The sequence below is a fragment of the Brienomyrus brachyistius genome, chromosome 8, assembly GCF_023856365.1.
Source record: "Brienomyrus brachyistius isolate T26 chromosome 8, BBRACH_0.4, whole genome shotgun sequence".
NCBI lineage: Eukaryota > Metazoa > Chordata > Actinopteri > Osteoglossiformes > Mormyridae > Brienomyrus > Brienomyrus brachyistius.
In genome coordinates this window covers 6,768,429-6,788,397 of record NC_064540.1, presented here as the reverse complement: position 1 = coordinate 6,788,397, position 19,969 = coordinate 6,768,429, and the positions used below count along the sequence as shown (strand labels likewise).

Below are 19,969 nucleotides of genomic sequence, written 5' to 3'. Positions count from 1 at the left end.
GGTTCTCTGGATGAAAATGCCTTGTTGCTGGTAGAGGTCAGAGAAGAAAGACTGTGTTCAAGCTAATTGAAAGGCAACTAACTCAACCACTTGTTACAACCAAGATATGCAAAAGAGCATCGCTGAACACAGAACACATCGAGCCTTGAAGCAGCTGGGCTTCACCAGCAGCAGACCGCACTGGGTTTTCTCTCCTGTCAGCTAAAATTCGGTGACGGTGGACGTGGGGCATGCAGTGGGCATAGAATTAAGGCAGTTCTGAAGGCGAAAGTGCGTAATGGCAAAGGTGCCTAAGAAAGTGCAGTGCTTGTGTGTGTCTGAACATACATTATCTGTGTGTGTGTATATGTATATATATATATATATATATATGTATGCACCTCGTATATGTAAAGGAAGCTGTTTTTATTCACTTAGTTGTCATATTGGAGTGAATGTCGGCTACTAAAAGTTATAACACTCAAGAGCCATATGACTACATGCCTGAGTAATGGATTTCTAAAGGAGTTTTGATTTAAGATTATGATCAGCTTGATTGATTCTGCAGCATACAGCAGTGAGTATATACAGCACAGACAGACATGTAGTACAAAGAAGGTACACAATGCACAATATCTGGAAAAACAGAACATTGTAATACAGAAATAAATAACAACGTTGCTTTTTTACGAAGTAAAGATCTGGTAATGAAATAGGAATTTCCATCCATGGCCTTATAAACCAGTGCAGCTTAGCGGGTTTGATATTTTACATCCAAGAAGCTGCTCACCTTTTGCTTCCTGACACTTCATACGCTGTTCGGGTGCGTGGCTAATTACGCGCCGTGTTCTTTGTCCGCGGCGCACGTGTCGCTGTTCCCCCGAGCTCTCGGAGCTCATCACCTGATCTATTTATAGCTGCGGTTTAACAACTGCACCAAGTTTGTAGGCTTGCTAATGAAGCCAAAGAGGACATTCCTGGCATTTGCTAGCCATGGAGAGAATACCTGGCGTGTGTCGGTTCTTGCAGTTGCCGTCCAGGGACAAAGCGATAAGGTTAATTGGCGTCTCTAAATTATCCATAGTGTGTGTGTCTGTGCCCTGTGACGGATTGGCATCCTGTCCATGGTGTTTCCCTGCTGGGTGGCCTGTGCTGCCTGGGATAGGCTCCAACCACTGCCCCCCCCCCATAACCCTGTGCTGAATAAGTGGTTGGAAGTTGGATTGTTCATGTGTTGAAACCTTCTTTCCTGCCAGTTTGAACTATAGGTAAATGGTGAAAGCTGCTTAAACGGTTGTTTTTCCTATTTACCATTTGCAGTGGGTATGCCACTGCACTGTCTGGAATTTTGACAGGAATTTTTATGGCGCTGTTGTTGACCGATGTTCGTACTAAACCCACAAGTGATTGCTGGAGGTGGAAAATGCCACATCTGGCATTGTTCCCAGATATTCCCGTACATGCCTGACAGTTCAACTGTGGTGACTGAGGGGGTGGAGATCGTGTCAGACACATCTAACGGCTGGGTGAGTGGAAGGCATGGTCCTGAAAGAGACCCCACCTTTTGAGGGTGAAATGAGGGTGATGTGTAATTGAAAGATTGCTGGTTTGTATCCCTGACCAGCAAGGTACCACTGAGGTACCTTGAGCGAGGTACCGCCCCCAAGCACTGCGCCCTGGGCGCTGAATTAGCTGCCCACTGCTGTGTCACACTGTCGCATATGGGTTAAATGCAGAGAACACATTTCATTGTTCTGCACTGTGTGCTGTGGTGTGTCAACAATGATCACTGATCACCAAATTCTAAAATCTTTTGTCAGTAGAGTGATTTCACTGTTGGGCCCTTGAGCAAAGGCCCTTAGCCACCAACTGCTACACTGTGTGACCTTGGGTTTCTCAATTGTACATCATTTGGATAAAAGCAGTAGCTAAATACATAAAATGTGAAGTTGTAGGACTGTAAGCCAGACCAGGTAATGTTGTAGGACTTCATTTTCTTCTTATGCCGTGTTCATTATCCTGGAGTATCTGCTTCTGCCTACTGTTGCCGTCTGTGTGCTGGCTTATTGCGAGGTTTTATCTCCAGAGACACCATTACCTGGGAAACGCAACCCTCCAAAGTACTCCAGCGTCTCTTGGAATGCATGTAGTCTGAGCATACTCTAAGAAAGATGGAATTTCATTAAAAAGGCACCTTGTGGATTTTAATTTAATAAGAGCCTAGCCTGAGATATTTCCTGTAACAAATTTTTATAAATATTAACATAAGCTGAATATATGGTAACGCTTTATATTAACTGCACCTTCATGATGCCTTTATAATGCATTAGTAGAACATTCAGTGCCCCTACATAATGCATTTATAGAGCATTCATAAGAAGCATGTAAGTATACCTTAATATTCTGACATACCTTAACAGCCTTAATATACACAAAAAATTATATGATAATAACAAACATTATAATCATTTACTGTGATAATGTTTGTTATTAATGTATATTAAAGCTCCTAAGGTATTTCAGGACGTTAAGGTATAGATACATGCTGACTATGAATGTTTTATTAATACGTAATGAATGCTTTATAAAGGTGCAGTTAATGTAAAGCGTTACCAAATATATTTTATTATAAGCAAAGTCATGTTTTACGTGCATTTATTGCTGATGAACCAACACTAAACACCCAAATAAAACATAAACCATAATTTTTACCTTTGCCTGTATTTTAATGTATGATCCAAATGAGCACAATTAAACGTGGTTAAGTTAACTGTGGTTTTTGCATCAGATCTCAACTCAATATATAATCAAGTAATACGCCTTTAACAAAACAATATACAAAAAAGAGATGTAAATAATGTCAGTCTGAATGAGTCATTGAGCTGGATTGTTGATAGATAATAGTACCAGCCTACACAGTCCTTTGAAGGAATTTTGAGTCTCACTAAAACATTCACACATCAAGAGACAGGAGCTCTTCTGGTATTTATTCCACCCCCTTCATGAACTCCAAGAACTCTGTAGGAAGAGAGAAAAGAGGTATTAAGAACACAGAGAAATTGATAAACCCGCCTGCCCCCTAACTAAAGCCTGAAACAAACTACTTCTAAACTCGGTACATTTTCCTTACACAATGGTTAAACTGTGATTTGTTAATGGTATATTTATATGCTGCTCTGGATATTCTAGCCATATGAAAAAATTTCAGGTCTTCTGAAATCATCCATCCGTCTGTCCATCTTCCAACACCGTCCGTCATGGGGCCTGGAGCCCATGCCAGGCATCACACTGCACAAGATGAGGGTACATTCTGGACGGGATGCCCAGGACACAGGCACACACAGAGGCACTAATTAGCCTACCTGCTAAGGACTGAGGCAGGGAACCTGAACATCGCAGAGAGAACAACAAACTGTGCGGGCAGGTTTCCAGCCCTTAGTTGTGCCACCCGCCATCTCTTACCGTCATAATCAATCTTTCCATCGTTGTTCCTGTCTCCATCCTTCATGAGCTCCTCTATGTCATCCTCAGTGATGGTTTCACCAGTCGCCTCCAACATTATCTTCAGTTCCTCGAGGTCGATATACCCGTCCGAGTTCCTAGGCGAGTGTCACACCCGGGACAGTAAGCTTAGCGTTCACCCTTTAGAGGATCTTTAATTACCTTTACCTGACACCCGTACTTACTTATCGAACATCCTGAAGAGCTCGGCAAGTTCCTCCTCAGATTTCCCTTTGCTGTCATCTTTCATGCACCGCACCATCATGACCAAGAACTCGTCAAAATCCACCGTGCCACTCCCTGAAAACCAGACCCCTCCTTACTAACTGTGTGAGTCCAGATTTCACATTTTCAAGCAGCTCATGTGTCCCGAAAGTTACTTACAAAGGATTTCCAACACAATGAAAAGAACCAGAAGAAAACTCTACTTGGAAATGCATCCTGGAACACAGAATGCGCTAACTTGTAGACATTTTTACCGTCTTCATCCACCTCGTCGATCATCTCCTGCAGCTCCTCAGGTGTAGGGTTCTGACCCAGCATCCTCATGACCTTCCCCAGCTCCTTGGTGCTGATGCACCCATCCTCGGCATCCTGGACGAATATGTCGAAGGCAGCTTTGAATTCTGCAGTAAATATGAGGGGGCCGTCAGGAGATGAGGTGTACCTGAGAAGCATGAAAGTCATGTACTGTGCAGCTATATCCCTGCTACCAAAAATAACGTACATACTTTATTATTTATTTATTTGTTTGTTTGTTATTATTTAGTCTGTTTTATGCTGCTACAGTTCAGCTTACACTATGGTCAACATCAGACTCCACAGACCATTCCAGAGGGGAACTGGGGATTTAGGAGTATGAGAGTAATTCCTATATCAGACTTAAGTATACAGCTGTACTGAGTTTGTGGGGGCACCAGAGCACAGGGCAGCCCTTTTAACCCCGGGGTAGCGGCTAAATAGACAAAAGGGACGCTGCTTCTCCCAATTGGCGACAACTGCGGTTTGTCAGGCGGTGGGATTTAACGGCGGGGAGGGGAAACAGCCAGAAAGACAGCACCACATGCTATTTTATTCCCTTGATGTACGGGTAGGGGGTCACTGATTGCTTGGAGGGACACTGCATACCATTTTTCTGTTCATCCGTGAGCTGCTCAACCTGTTAAAAATACAATAGCTATAATTATTTTCATTTCATGCTTTTATTTTGTTTGTACTCACTCCATTTCAGCATATGGACAAACATTTCATTTTCAGGCTCCTGTAATATACTGTTAGCTTAGGCGACTTTAAGTATTTTCAGAAATTCTGCTATTATTATCACTTTGGAAAAAAACATGCTAGGGCTAGAAATTAAATAGAAAAAGTAACCCACATTGAACCTATATTTATTTACACCATCACGTGTTTCTTGGTGAGTCACGGGATAAAAATGGGAAAAATAAACAGCTTTACACTGTGTCGCATGCGGAGAGTGTAAACTAGCGTTTGGTACAGTACGTGCTAAAAATACCAGCCATAAGAGCAATAAACCGGCAAGGAACCCAACATGTACCCTTCAAATTAGCATATCTGTAGGTCTAATCTGGGAAAAGGTGCCGGAGAATGGATGAGGGGAACAGCTGTTTCTGTTAGTTATTGTCTGGTGTTCTACGCTGATTAGGGAGTAAGGGGCTGCTGGTTCCCAGTGTCCTGCCAGATATTCCTACACTTCCTTAACCGTCTGCTTTCTTCTACAAAGGCTGGAGAAGAGGTATCGTAGGGACAGGATGGATGGACTGTCCCCCTGCAGCCCTGGCAGATAATTCTGGAATTCAAAAGATTATCTTGGGCTTATCTAAAATACATGCCCTGTCCCCGGCACCATGCGGGGTGTGGGTAAATGCTTCCAAGAGGCTTGCCAAAATTAGCTACAGCAAGGCATCACTACTATTTGTAGTCATGGAATTAGTCCCAAAGTCAACCGGGAGCCCATCCTGTTCAAGGCTGATAATCCTTCAGGGACAAACCATACGTTTTTACAAGAACGTAACAGAGCTCGACAAAACTGGCAATGAGCTGATGTTTCTCAAAAATTACTTTGATCTATACCATCATTTCCTGATGACCATGCGGGTCATGAATGTTATTTAAATGCAAAATATGTATTATTCAGGTTAATTATTTGCAGAATCATACAAGTCGACTTCGTCCCTGTCCCCTCAAAAGACATAATTGTTTTAAAGAGGCAGTCATTCACAAAATGTTTGTAATTTTTGAGTGTTCTTACATTTTCACATTATAGTAGCTTATTACATTAAAACCATCACTTTAATAATTTTCTTAAAGTGATGTCCATTCCAAAAATGTTTATTTACTACAGAATCGTGTGTTATATCTGCATCTCCTAGAATATCAATAAATACCACAATACACATTGTGTAATGTTGCATAGTTATTTATGTCTAGTCAATGCAGCTTTCAGTCATAGGATGATTTTGATTGTGTGTATTTATGTAAAAACAAAAATTATCTATATAAAATTTCTGTCCCATTCATATCCCCACCTAGAAATTTCAACATTATACCCAACACGGATTTGAATTACAGAGTGACATTATTATTGTGTGAACAATGGGTTAAAATCTCCGTTCACATCGCAGTATCTGACTTACCGCTGCTTTGTAAATATCGTCCATGGTTAAGATGCTTCAGAGGTGGCAGTGTTCCTGTGAAGTGCAGTGTGCTGGGGGGGAGAGGAGGTGAGCTGGATGGGGGGTCTCCTGCTCCTGGGGGTGGTTTTAAAGCCTCGGGAGAAGCAGCGCAGGCGGGTCTGTCACTCTGCCAGCTTCCCCCCAACCTTCCCACCCCGACAGCTCCGTCAGAGACCCAGAACACAACGCCCGGGTGGACGATGGAATGGAACAAGGGCTAGGCCAGGTCATTCCTGCTGAATTTCCCCCTAATTATACCTTAATAGGAGGGAGACATGTAGTTTTTTAGCAGGCAGAGCAGCTGAGAACGCTTTGTGTGGGGGGGGTGTACTCACTACAGCGCCAAGCAAAATTACAGCAAATGCAGTCACTGTATGCCACTGCGTACTGTATGTAAAACCAAATACAGAGGAATGTTACATTGTATTAACATTTGAACTGTTTATCCTTGGCAGAACCACAGAGTCTGACCAGGAAGCGCAGGGCAGGGGTACTCCCTGCTTGGGGTACCAGTCCACCACGGAACGCATACAGCTCAAAAAAACGTAAGATACATACCTGTGTAAAATATACATGTTTTGCAAACTCCAGCCTGGCTCTTCCCTGGTTCTCATTGATGAAGGGCCTCATCCTTGCTTTATGGGTCTTCAGTCCTGCTACTAGGATCCTGATACGAACTGTCCTAGCCGTGCACTTCACACCACTTAATGTTTCCCATTGCTTTTGAAGGCCACTTGAGGTCATCCTCCAATTTATGAAAAAGTGTCGAATAAGTTAACAGTCATCTCTAGCATTAGAAGGTCGCTTCTGCCCTCTACCTGGCTAGTTTTTGGTCATTGCCAGTGTCTCCTGCTTCACCTTGTTCTTTTGTACTGCTGTCTTAGAAGCTGTCTTAGTGTAGCCTTCTACCAGCAGAATCAGGATTCAACCAGGATTTAAAAATGCAGATTTTTTTTAAATATAGAATGGTCTATTAATTTTTTCCAGAGTTGTACACTTCTGATGCCAACTTGCCTAGCTGCATGGCTTAGGACTGTGAGCAGAAACCCACACGACACGGGAAGAACATACAAACTTCACACACAGAATACAGGCAGGATTCATACCTCCATCCCTTCTGGGTGAGGTCTTTTCCTTGTGATGTGTACACTGGAGAGCAGAGCAGTGCTCTCTGGTGGAGAAATCATGTATCGCACTGCACATAGTATAGAAAAAAGGTTACATTTTTGAGGACATGACTTATACAATCAAATTAACACAGCACATTTACAAGTCTTATATTTCAGCTTTCTTCTGCCTCAGGTTGAGAAAGTACAAAGCAAATACAAAAATGACAAAAGAGATACAGTGATCGCCTGTGTATTGTGAAAGTTACGTTCCAGACCCATCAACGATAGGTGAAAATCCACGATATAGAAAGACCATATAAATAAACATTTTTTCAAATAGTTTAAGCCTTAAAATACCCTCCCACATGCTTTATCCATTCTTATTAAACAAACTTATTAAAACATACTTTGTAAACACATATGATATGTGGGTGTCGGGCTAAAGATATAATAATAGTATAATAATAATAATAATAATAGGCATGATGGTGCAGTGGTTAGCACTGTTGCCTCACACCTCTGGGACCCGGGTTCGCGTCTCCGCCTGGGTCACATGTGTGCGGAGTTTGCATGTTCTCCGCATGTTGTCGTGGGGTTTCCTCCGGGTACTCCGGTTTCCCCTCACAGTCCAAAAACATGCTGAGGCTAATTGGAGTTGCTAAATTGCCCGTAGGTGTGCATGTTTGAGTGAATGGTGTGTGAGTGTGCCCTGCGATGGGCTGGCCCCCCATCCTGGGTTGTTCCATGCCTCGTGCCCATTGCTTCCGGGATAGGCTCCGGACCCCCCGCAACCCAGTAGGATAAGCGGTTTGGAAAATGGATGGATGGATGGATAATAATAATAATATGTAATGTATATCTACACACACACACACACACATACATATATATACAAACAATGAGACAAGCCCCCAAACAGGAATGGTTTAAAAGATGGAGGCCACTGACATTTTTTCTGACTGTTTTTTCACTAGTTTTGCATTTGGCTACAGTCAGTGTCACCACTGGAAGCATGCAGCGATACCTGGATCCTACAGAGGTTGCACAGGTAGTACAACTCCTCTAGGATGGCGCATCAGTGTGTGTCTTTACCAGAAGGTTTGTGTCTCCCAGCACAATCTCAAGGGCATGGAGGAGATTCCAGGAGACAGGCAGTTACTCTAGGAGAGCTGGACAGGACCGTAGAAGGTCCTTAACCCATCAGCAGGACCGGTATATGCTCCTTTGTGCAAGGAGGAACAGGATGAACACTGCTGGAGCCCTACAAAATGACCTCCAGCAGGCCACTGGTGAACAATCAGAAGCAGGCTTCATGAGGGCGGCCTGAGGGCCTCTAGTGGGCCCTGTGCTCACTGCCCAGCACCGTGGAGATCGATTGGCATTTGCCATAGAATACCAGAATTGGTACTGTGCTTTTCACAGATGAGAGCACGTTCACCCTGAGCACATGTGACAAACATGAAAAAATCTAGAGGAGGCGTGGAGAACGTTATGCTGCCTGCAGCATTGTTCAGCATGACCATTTTGGTGGTGTGTCAGTGATGGTCTGGGGAGGCATATCCATGGAGGGACACACAGACCGGTATCGGGATTAAATCCTTGGACCCAAGGATGGTGCAGTGGGTCCTGGGTTCCTCCTGGTACATGATAATGCCTAGCCGAGAACATGCAGGCAGTTCCTGAATGATGAAGGAATTGATATGTTTTCTGATGTGTTTTCAAAGTGTTCCATTAATTTTTTTGAGCAGTGTAAAATCACATTAAAGGAAAGCGGGACAGGGTTATCTCAATTTGACTTAAACATATCTAGTAATGAAACTAGCTTAAGAGCTTCCTGTGATACCCGGCTCGTCCGCTCCTCGTGTGTGCCACGCCCCCTGGTTTCGCACGTGTGCTTCCCTGATCGTCTCCAGCTTTGTCCGATTCCTTTAATTAGTCTTTGTGTATTTAAGTCCTGGTCTGACTTGTTTCCCCTGTCCGTCATTGTGGTTAGGTGTGGTGCAATGTTTCCTGCTCCCTGTGTCCACAATAAACCTGTAGTTTACCCCCGATCTTTGCCTGTGTGCCTACTCCTTGAACGCCTGCCCGCACGATCGCCGTTCTGCTCGCACTCGATCGTGACAGTTTCTTGTGTGTAACATGTTTCAATTCAAAAAGTTTTAACTCACAGAGACAATGGATCAACTTAGGGTAAGTCTTTAAGTATCTACATATGTGTATACAAAACTTTACTAACAGCACATTATTGATAACAAACTCCAAGATTCTGCTTTTAACAAAAACACCAAACGACTGTATTCATTGTCAAGGGCAGCTATTCAGCTTCTTTGGACGGTATGAACTTTGCATTCCATTCCAGAAAGACTTCACGTGCTCACGATTAAAAAAGAAACTTTCACTTTCTGTCTCACAATATGCACAAATATTCACATTAAAATTAAAGCTCGGTCATAAAAAATTTGGTTGTTGGATAAATCTCATTTAAAATTTTCAAAAGTTCACCTCTTTTATTTCAGTGGGAAGTGGAAATGAAATATGCTATCTTTTTCTTATTTTCCTCCAAACATACTTTCTCTTTACTAGGTTAGGGTAACATTCTTTTAACAGAACACAAAAGTCAACATTGACACAAAAGTCAACATCTTCAATGCAAAGCTTCCTCAGCCCAGGAACGCCCCTGGATTATAAAATGTTATCTTTCGCCAGTGATCTCAGAAAGACTGGTATGGCCTTTATTATTCTACTGTAGTTCTTAACAGAGCATTGAAGTTGGAATTTCTCACAGAACTCCTCATACTGTAACAGACTTCCATTATAAACCATAAAATGAGCAATAGCCCAAATCCTTTTTAACTGCCATACGTCTTTACACCTACAGTATAGGAACTTCTATGACATCCCTTTCAAAATTCATAGCCACCAATATGGAGCTGGCCCACCCTTTGCAGCTATAACAGCTGACACTCTTCTGAGAAGGCTGTCCACAAGAATTTGATTGTTCGTGGGAATTCTTGCCCATTCATCCGGAAGAGCATTTGTGAGGTCAGGCATTGATGCTGGATGTGAAGGCCTGGCTCACAATCTTCGTTTAGTTTATCCTAAAAGTGTTTGATGGGATTGAGGTCAGGGTCGGTTTTTCCACACCAAACTCACCCAACTCGGTCTTTAAGGACCTTGCTTTGTGCACTGGGGCACAGTCATACGGGAACAGAAAAGGGCTCCAAACTGTACATAAAAAGCTGCAAGCACAGAATTGTCCAAAATGGCTATTGCAGTGTAAATGCAGTGGAAATGGGTTATTTTGGGATTAAGTTCATTTTCATGACAAAGAGGAACTAATCCCTCTTCATAACATGGAGTTTATGCAAATTGCCATCATAAAAACTGAGGCAGCAGACTTTGTGAAAATTAAATTGTCAAAACTTTTGGCCATGATCGTACAACTCAATGATCAGTGGTAACATAACGGTGATAATACATTATTTTAGAATATGTAGCAAAAATTTATATTATATTAATATTAAATTTGGGATATTGCTGAAGGTCACATGAACAAGGCAGATGTGATACAGATTATTTCACTTTATTTCATTAGCATTATTAATAATATTATAGATAAGATATTACCTTCAGTGATAAACCTGAATATCACATCAAATTAAGAAAACATAAAAGAGCTGAATCCCTCATCACATAATATAATATAACTAAAAAGAGGAATATTTCTGAAGTCTACTCTGTGCCCAACATTTTGTTTAAATAAAGTTTTTCCCAAAAAAAATACATCGCCGGATGACGTATTTCCGGTTCCGTTCATGCTTTCTTCCAGTTGCATCATCATTCCCCTGGAAGTCGGTGCTGCGTTGGTGTTCCGGCTGCAAACATGTGAGTTTTCATTATGTGTCTTGTAGGAATATAAAGTAATAACAGCGCTTCGCTTCGTTTCTTTCCAGGCAGACAAAGGACAGAATTCGATCGCGTCCTTAGTAGCTGTATATATATTTTTTTATTAGAGTCTTATTTACTTGATCCAAGTCTAATAAGTTGTGTCATCCTGTCTGCAGTGTATCGCCGACTATTAACATTTAATAATTACATTACGTACAGCAAGTCGTAAAACAACGTTCTCATATTTATAACACTCGTATATCATATATTTTTAAACATTTTTATTCCTTTACTAATAATTCTTTATCTGCTTTGGAACGAACCACAGACGTGAAACATGAAAAATATTAATCGTGACGGACAGCAGTTTGTCACTGACAGCAGGCCAATCAGAACGCATGTACACTTCTTAATTTCAGTATTCCTTGCCTGTTCAAGACTGCATGTCATGTTGAAAAAATGTCTCGTTTGACACCAATTCGCCTTTCTCCATGAACCTGTAATCTAATTCTAGGATTAAGCTGTTTTATACTATATACTATTTTATACTATAGGCTAAATTAATTACTTATTGGTGCCAGGTTCAGCTTTTTGTTGATGTTTTCCCAGACGCTATGGTGGAGCAAGTCCCTGAATCCATTAACTTTACTGCCGAGGAGGAGAAGATCCTTCAGTTCTGGAAGGACCATGACTGCTTCCAAGAGTGTCTGAAACAGTCCAAAAATAGGCCCAAGTAAGGAACACTGAGCCATAAGTTAATGTTGAACTTTCAAGGTTTGGGTGAAATGTTACTGTACTTATCGATCTGATTTTAATACTGCTTTTATGTGAATAAGCACTGAATAAGTTGATGTTCGGCTACAACAAAAAAAATCTGTAAATGATTAACAATCAGTATTGAATAACATAATTTGCAGTAAAAATTGTACTGGTTTAAGGTAGGTGTTACGAGGTACATGCGTGCTGTGTTTCTCTGGGAAAATTCATGTCAACCTGTTTACAATAAATGTCTTTGCTATATGTCTTGTTGCCATATAAGAGATGTTTTGCATTTTATGGCTCTTAAAAGATTAACACTGATCAGGTACATTATGCAATAGGCAGTCGGTGAATGAAATGAATGTTGTTTAGCTGGTTAAGAGATTAGATTGAAGATTCGTCCATGCAAATAGTATACTTGTTCATCTGAATAAAATGAAAATGAAAATGAATTTTTGTAACATTTTCTTAATTTTACTTCCTTGTTCCTTGATGTTTAAAGTGTGGTTTGTCCTGCTCAATTATGCATTCTGAATATTGCATACTATGTACGTTACTTGTTCCATTACTTGTGATGTGAGAAACCTGTATTATGACCTTTTACTTAGAGATGCAATTCAGTTATTTAACTTCCCTTGGTATTTGTAGTTCTAGGCATGAGAAATGTTGCTAGCTGCGTCCTCATTGTAACTTCAAACATTTCAGTCATAATTACACGTCATCCCTAACTCTTATCCAACTATTCCTGCATTTTCGTGCTTCTGTCGGCTCTTTGTTTTTCACCTCTACCTGTTAGGTGTGTTGTTTTAGTGGCCATTTTGTCTAACGTGACGGGCAGGTGACACGGATGATGAATCTCACGCATATAGCTGTCGAGGAGCCAAGTGCAAGTGAAACTAGACTGAGCTTCCAACGAGTAACCAGTAACAAGTTACCACTGTAGAGAGAGCTATGTGATGCGTTACTCACTGTTCGTTTTCCATTAACTTATCGTGTTGGTGTGTGGAGGGAGATGGGGGGACAGGGCTGGAGCATAAGGGTAGGATACACCCTGGACAAGATGCCAGTCAGTCACATGGTGCAAACTCACCAATTATGGACCATTTAGTGACTCCAGTTAACCTAACTGCAGGAGGAAAGCACTTTACCAATTTCTGCATGGACAGCGTTAAGATGGCTTTCAGGCCAAGCTAGCGTAGGGATCCTGTGTCAGACCAATGCAGGACTTGACGTTTGAATGATTGCTTGCTTCAGAAATGGAAGTATGCACATGAAACGCAAACTGTAAATGGTTGACTTTGCATGAAGTTAATAATTAAGCAACTGAAACTGAATAATACAGTTGAGGTTCTGGTGTCTGGTGGTTTCAGTGGTATGTGGCAGTGGAATTAAGGTCTTTCCAAGAGAGGTGATCCTACAAACACGAGTAATGAGGTAGAGCACCTCTGCCTGCTGGCCCACCCATCCACCTTGTTAGCCCTGTGGGTAAAATACCTAATTGAGAAACACTGATGCCTTGCTAGACTGTGCGCCCCCCCGATTTGTTTTCCCAATTGACCTACAGGAAACCTGTTCACTTAATATCATTGGGGCCACAGGGTGGAAGTTAGGCTCTTGCCTGGATTCACCCTTGAGTGTGGGCTGTGAGGTGTTGTTGGAAGACCCTCTGAGTTATTGTTTGAACCCCTTGCAGGTACACCTTCTACGATGGGCCACCCTTTGCCACCGGCCTACCTCACTACGGGCACATTCTGGCCGGCACCATCAAGGACATCGTTACCCGATTTGCCCACCAGAGCGGCTTTCATGTGGACCGTCGCTTCGGCTGGGATTGTCATGGCCTCCCCGTGGTAGAGTGCCAACCTCCGATACCCCCAACATCGATTCGTACTCTTTAGAATGAACCAGCTTAAATCCATGGAATTCTTAATGGTCATGCCATGGCTGCAAATCATTTTTTCATGTCTTGTTTCTATTTTAAGGAGTATGAAATCGATAAAAGCCTCGGCATCAAGGGACCCGAGGACGTGGCCAAAATGGGAATCGCCGAGTACAATAAGCAGTGTCGAAACATTGTGATGAGGTACTCCAAGGAGTGGGAGGTACGAGAACCTTGAATGGAGGCCTGTGAGAGGGTTGAAATTTGAGTCTGTTGGTAGTGGTGCGATCCAGGCTGAACTAGTTGAGATTTTGATGGTTTTGTGTTTATACTCCCTGCTTTTGTGGTTTCTATGACAACTTCAACATTCCTGCGCCTGCCATCATGAGATCTACCAGATTTTCTTTTTGCCTTTTAAAGAAGACATAATGGTTTTGTTATTATTTCTCCTACTGTACATGCCAGTCTATTAACTCCTGTTCCGAAAGTTAAGTTTATTGTCATTCGCGTGGTGAAATCCTTTAGCCGCCAAGCAAGACGTACAGCCTGTGTGTTTCCGTTAACGTCCGTGTTAATGGCAGCAGCAAATCTAAGACCCTTAACCAGAAAGACATAATATTCATAGTAGGGGCTGGAAATCGTAAAGACGAAAAGTTTTCAAATGCAGTGTCTGTTTTATAAAATGTTTGGTAAATAGACAGTTTATTGGTATTTTCATGTTCGTCAAAGTTTCTGCTTTTTAGCAATTGTATAAAGTAATATTTAGTTTTTTCCAAATCAACCAAGGTGAAACACTTAATTAAAAAATGTAACGGCTTGCCATTCCGTCTGCATTGTTGTTCCGACAAATACAAACGTGTCACTTTTTATATCTCTGCCAGATAATAAGCTTGCCCATACCCAATTGTAATGCAGAGTTAAAGTGATACGTTCTTGTGGTATTTATGTTAAAAGAAGGCTTATTTTATTACCAGTGTAAGATTAAGATTCACACTATGACCACTAAAATATATGACATAAACATGACTGTATTATTGGTTTTACGGCATTTTGGGCGCGACAGTAACGCTCCGCTGCGAGAATCACTGACCGTCATATTGTTTTATTGATGGTTGAGCGGTATGCTAATGCGATGGCTTATTAACAAAAATAAAAGGTGCGATACGCTGAAGGATGTTGCTGCTAGTGGGGGTGGAAAAAGGTCTCACGCCTCTAGTGTTAGAGAAGACAGGATTTTAAAATTGAGTCAGGTCTGCAGATGTGACCATGCCAACTTCCTCTTCCTGCCAAAATTTTTATCAATTTAAAAACCAAACTTCTTTCCCCTCTGGATATTATGAGCTGTGTTCAGTCCCGGTTGTTGTGTAAAAATTTGTATGCAGATATTTTGCTGCAGTACAGATTCAGTTGTAATTTTAAAATCAGTCACATCTACTGTGGTTTGTCCTTGGTGTCACATATGTGTAAGAGAGACGTCATGTGTTTTGCCGTTTCCGAATGTAATTTTGAATGTAAAACGGCCACTTAATTCCAGCCTGAATCTCCTGCTGAAGCCTCACTGGTCGTCAGAAGGAATGCAGCCTGTGGCAGCCCTCTTATGAATGTGATGTCAGGCCCTTTTTTTAACAAACACATTTGGAGTAGAGGCCTGTGCACCATTTAGGTGCCCAAGTGATAGTAGACAACGTAAGGGGGAGAAAGCGATATGGGGGTATGGGTCTTCCGTCTCCGGGTCCCATCATTACATGCCTTTAATTTGTTAGAGCAGTTTAACTCATCGAGCTGCACATTAGCTGGTTGATGCCTTTTGGTTCCTCTTTGCAAGCTACTATTTTGTTAGTTACGTTTTAAAGCCAATGTATCCCATCCAGCAGAACCCTTCATGGTCTGTGGTTCCTTTTTGCAAGCCGCTACCAGGTTATAGTGGCTCTCGAATTCAGTCTTAGCTGTTGAGCAGAACGTCAGCTGGTAGCTTTTTTTGGTAGCTGGAGTTTTCCTCTTCGCTTGCTGTTGTAAGACTGGCCCTCACCTTGACAGCTGTGTATCCAGGGTGCCATATTTATTTTTATGTTTAGAGTTTCTGCTATTCCAGACATTACCTGTAGATGGCAGCCTTTTACACTTTCCTTGTGTGGATTTTACAAGCATCGGCTGGGGGCTGCTATATCTTTTCAAAGCGATTAGTATTTAGTTTAGGAAAGTGAGGATTGGGAATTGGGCCACAGAGGGTCTGTCGTTTTTTTTTTTTTTTTTTTTTTTTTTTTTAATAAAGAGCCAAAACTGTGTATTGGGGAGTCAGAATGACAGCAGGCCGATAAGGGACCAGCCGCAGGCACTGAAATGAGAGCGATGGGCCTTGAGAGAGATTCTCTGTAGAGTTCTGTCACGTCAAGAGAGGTGTGCTTCCTTATCTCAGACATTTTGTAAAATTCTCTATGGGCCTTATGTAATTTTCCAGAGCACTTAATGCTTCGTATGAAAGAAGTTTGTTCAGAATGGCTGTTCATTGCCTGATCTTGATCAAAGGTCTGCTTGGTTTTGCTATCGTTCGCAGTAATTTGGCAAATACATTATTGCCTTTTCTTCTCTTATTGCCCTGCTAGGTGTCTGTGACCAGAATGGGGCGATGGATTGATTTTAAGAACGACTACAAGACTCTTTACCCTTGGTTCATGGAAACTGTTTGGTAAGTGGATGTCCTGTTTAGGAGGATGAAGCGTAAGCAGTATTTGAGCAAGAGCTACCCAGCATCTTCCAATCTTAACGGCCAATTATTCCAATCAGCAGACCATGATTTGTGGAAGTTTTGAGTCAGTCAAGGCTGCAGTGGCCGTCTGGTATACCATATGTCTTCCCAGTGGGCTGTTGGGGTTGTGAATCAGCAAAATTAGTTGCCCCCCCGCCCACCCCCCATTTGAGCAGCATTGTAGGGTTTATGTTTGGTGGGGCTGTATGGGGAGAATTTCAGGGTCCTTTTATAATCCCACTCCTACCTGTTTTAAGCAGCTTGCGGTGTTGAAGGCTGGAGGCTTGTATGAGTAAAATAAATAATTAAAAAACAGCCCCGTTGATCAAACAGGAATTGTGGTGCGAGCAGCGTGTGACTTATAAACTGCTTTTTGCCCCTGTGCCCTTCAGGTGGGTTTTCCGGCAGCTGTACGACACGGGCCTGGTCTACCGCGGGGTGAAAGTCATGCCTTTCTCTACTGCCTGCAGCACCCCGCTATCCAACTTCGAGTCGCACCAGAACTACAAGGTCAGTTAATCCTCCCGGCAGCGAAACGAGGGCAGCGACTCCGTTTCTGCCTGCTTCAGATTCCTCGAGGGCTTTCAACTTGTTTCTCCCCCGCGGTCAGGAAGCGGCGTTGAAATCCATGTGGCTTTTTTTTTTCCTCTCATTCCTCGATGTCTAGATGTATCGTTTCATTATTCCTCTCCCGCTGTGCTTCTTTTATTTTCTTGTGGTTGTTCAGTGGTCATCGTCATCCTTCATGTTTGTGCAAATTCACAGGAAGTCCAGGACCCCTCTGTGATTGTAAACTTCCCATTGGAGGGTGATGAGAGTGTGTGTCTGGTTGCCTGGACGACCACCCCCTGGACCCTCCCTAGCAACCTGGCCCTGTGTGTTAACGCCGAGTTCCAGTATGTCAAGGTCAAAGGTCAGTAGCGGCTTCTGGTTTCACCCAAATGCTTCTGTTTACCGTCTTCTAATTGCGGTCTGACAAAATGTGAAGGAGAGGTTTATAACATCGCCTGAGCTTAATAAGATCTGTATCGGTTTATGTTAAATCCTGATTAATACTTTCAGGTGAACTCAACAGGTCATTATTCATCTGCTAAAGGGACGGAAAAGCTGTTTAAAAGGAGGTCATTTAAAATCTGAGATGTCAATGTTCATGTAAAAATAGGTTCTGAAAGTCATTGAGTTAAGCGATTTTTATAATTTTTTTTTAATTTTAAACAGTTTTTTCCCTCTTATCCCTTCTTTGGACCCTACTAAAGATGGCAGTGGTAATTGGTTGACCTAGTTTCCAGTTGACATGCTTTGAACCCCAGTAACCAGTAGGGGGCACTGTTACACCACTTGCAGTGGCAGCAGGGCTGCAGCCTGCTGCATGGGAGAGTTGCGCGGAATACCAATGCGGCGTCGCCTGCCTGTGCTGCGTCAATTTTATCGGCTCGCGCTCCGCCTGTCGCAGTCATTTATCTCGCCGTGCAGGGGAAGTGCTGTGATTTATTGATGGCTTTTTGGGTCCTGTTATTCAGCGCCGATCGTGTGCCTCTTATTCTTTTAGGTTTTTTGTTGTGTCTCTCTCACCTGCATATTAAACATTAGGAGAATATTATGTTAAAAGGGGCACGTCGCAAAATCCTAGGGGAAGGTGTGTCAGTTCAGTATCCCTGCCGAGTCTGTGGGAGACGTCACTCTCCCGCCCCCCCATGCCTGACACGCTGTTTTCTGTGAGCTCTGAAAGGTGGATTGAGGTTGTCCCTGGTCGGCCGCCTGACTCGAGGGCCCGGCCGCCTCGTCGCATTAATGGGGCCTTGGCGGAGAGTGTGAGGCTGCCCTGCCGGGACCCGTCAGACCCCCGTGACCTTCAAGGCCCCCCCCCCCCCCCCCCCGCCCGTCACCCTGTTACTCACCTGCCGCTCCTACCTTCCAGATAACGCCAGCGGGAAGGTCTACATCCTGATGGAGGCTCGCCTACCAGCCCTTTACAAATCCGAGGCTGATTACACCGTTCTGGACAAGTGAGCGGCACGCCTCTCCTCTGGGGCAGGGGGGAGGTGTGTGTGTGTGTGTGTGTGTGTGTGTGTGTGTGCGTGTGTGCGTGTGTGCGCGTGTGCGCGTGTGCGCGTGTGCGCGTGCGTGTGTGTGTGAGAGAGAGCGAGAGAGCCGTTTCCTGTAACTCCCCAGTTATTACTGCACGATTAGTGATTGATTATTGGCAGCATTATAGACGGCTGCTGTCACACTGGGCGGAATTCTGCCTCTCAGTTCTCTTCATGCTCGGTGGATCCGGCCGGTGGTCCGTATGATACATGGAGGATGCATATTTAATTACGGTGCCCTGTCGCCCTGCCTGTGTCTGTCTACCTACCTGAATGTGTCGTTCTGTCTGTCCATCCTTATATCCAGTTTGTGACTTTGTTGCCTATAGATCCTGTGCCTCTGAGCAATGAGTCAAAACACACATATATATTTATATATATAAAAAGGGGGGGTGTTTAGCTTGGCAGGTCGTTTGTCTGTGCCGCCAGCCAGAAGGTTATAGGTTTCAATCCCCTGGCCGACAAAGTAATTATAACGCCGTTGGGCCCTTGAGCAAGGTCCTTAACCCCAGCTGGTCCATGGTAGCTGTTGCTGCTCTCCGACTCCAAACATATCTCAGATATGCTAAATAAGTAAAAACATAAAATGTTAATCATTAAATGTTGGCTGAAAGGTTTACATTTAGCTGGGGAAGCCGTCTGAAGCCTTTAGTGGTGTGTGTGGGTGTGAGTGTGAATTGGGGGGGGGGGGGGGGGCTCAGCAGTTTGGGTGCGCAGAGCGCAGGGTTGGAGGCGGCCAGGTGTGCTGATCTGAGCCGCCCCCCAGTGAGCCGTCTCGCTGCTGGAGGCTCCGCGTGCAAGTGAGCGGGGTACCAGACCCGTTGGCATGCTTGCATTTTAATTATCTCCTGGTAATTGGCCGCGCTGACATAACCTTGGTCTGCCGCCATTATTTTTCTCCCCCCAGATTCCCTGGGAAGGTCCTGAAAGGGAAGAGGTACAAGCCACTGTTTGACTACTTCATCAGTGTGAGTCTTGCCCTGCATTCCGACTTGGGCGCTTCACATTATCGCTTCACATTATTACATTTACATTTACATTTACAGGATTTGGCAGACGCCCTTAGCCAGAGCGACTTACATAAGTGCTTTGAGACTCTGCAATGAATTTCCAATGCTAGCTCAATAAGGACCCAAGCTATGAATACTATCTCTGAGAACTCCATTGAGTAGTGTAGATTTTTTTTTTTTTTTTTTTTTTTTTTTAAACACACACCAGAATAAGAGTCGAGAAAGAATATAGAAGTTCTACGTCAGGTATTTCTGAAAAAGAAAAGTTTTGAGTCGTCGCTTGAAGACAGTCAAGGATTCTGCTGTTCGGACATCTAG

At 43.2% G+C, this 19,969-nt stretch overlaps 2 protein-coding genes across 2 annotated transcripts in view; one reads left to right on the top strand and one right to left on the bottom strand.

Annotated features, from left to right (window-relative positions):
• Nucleotides 1-2,684: 2,684 nt before the first annotated feature.
• On the bottom strand, nt 2,685-6,278 carry LOC125747082 (troponin C, slow skeletal and cardiac muscles). The gene is made up of 6 exons (XM_049021814.1): nt 6,135-6,278; nt 4,609-4,639; nt 3,960-4,106; nt 3,666-3,780; nt 3,442-3,578; nt 2,685-2,997 (listed from the first exon to the last, which is right to left on the bottom strand). The coding sequence occupies exons 1-6, from the start codon at nt 6,156-6,158 to the stop codon at nt 2,966-2,968; spliced, it is 486 nt and encodes a 161-aa protein (XP_048877771.1). The 5' UTR covers nt 6,159-6,278; the 3' UTR covers nt 2,685-2,965.
• Nucleotides 6,279-11,099: 4,821 nt separating this feature from the next.
• Nucleotides 11,100-19,969, top strand: part of iars1 (isoleucyl-tRNA synthetase 1) — a 47,663-nt gene continuing 38,793 nt past the window's right edge. Inside the window, exons 1-9 of the mRNA XM_049022081.1 lie at nt 11,100-11,167; nt 11,780-11,903; nt 13,623-13,779; nt 13,912-14,031; nt 16,412-16,494; nt 16,947-17,064; nt 17,320-17,467; nt 18,473-18,560; nt 19,549-19,609. Of these exons, the coding sequence (XP_048878038.1) occupies nt 11,785-11,903; nt 13,623-13,779; nt 13,912-14,031; nt 16,412-16,494; nt 16,947-17,064; nt 17,320-17,467; nt 18,473-18,560; nt 19,549-19,609 (894 nt within the window). The 5' untranslated portion in view covers nt 11,100-11,167; nt 11,780-11,784. The remainder of the gene's footprint in view (nt 11,168-11,779; nt 11,904-13,622; nt 13,780-13,911; nt 14,032-16,411; nt 16,495-16,946; nt 17,065-17,319; nt 17,468-18,472; nt 18,561-19,548; nt 19,610-19,969) is intronic.

Excerpts from the sequence above, each read along its gene's own strand:
- LOC125747082 (XM_049021814.1), bottom strand. The coding sequence starts at position 6,158 with ATGGACGATATTTACAAAGCAGCG. Across the intron at positions 4,107-4,608 it reads CACGGATGAACAGAAAAATG|AATTCAAAGCTGCCTTCGAC; the intron begins GTATGCAGTGTC and ends TATTTACTGCAG. Across the intron at positions 3,579-3,665 it reads CTCTTCAGGATGTTCGATAA|GAACTCGGACGGGTATATCG; the intron begins GTAAGTACGGGT and ends ACACTCGCCTAG.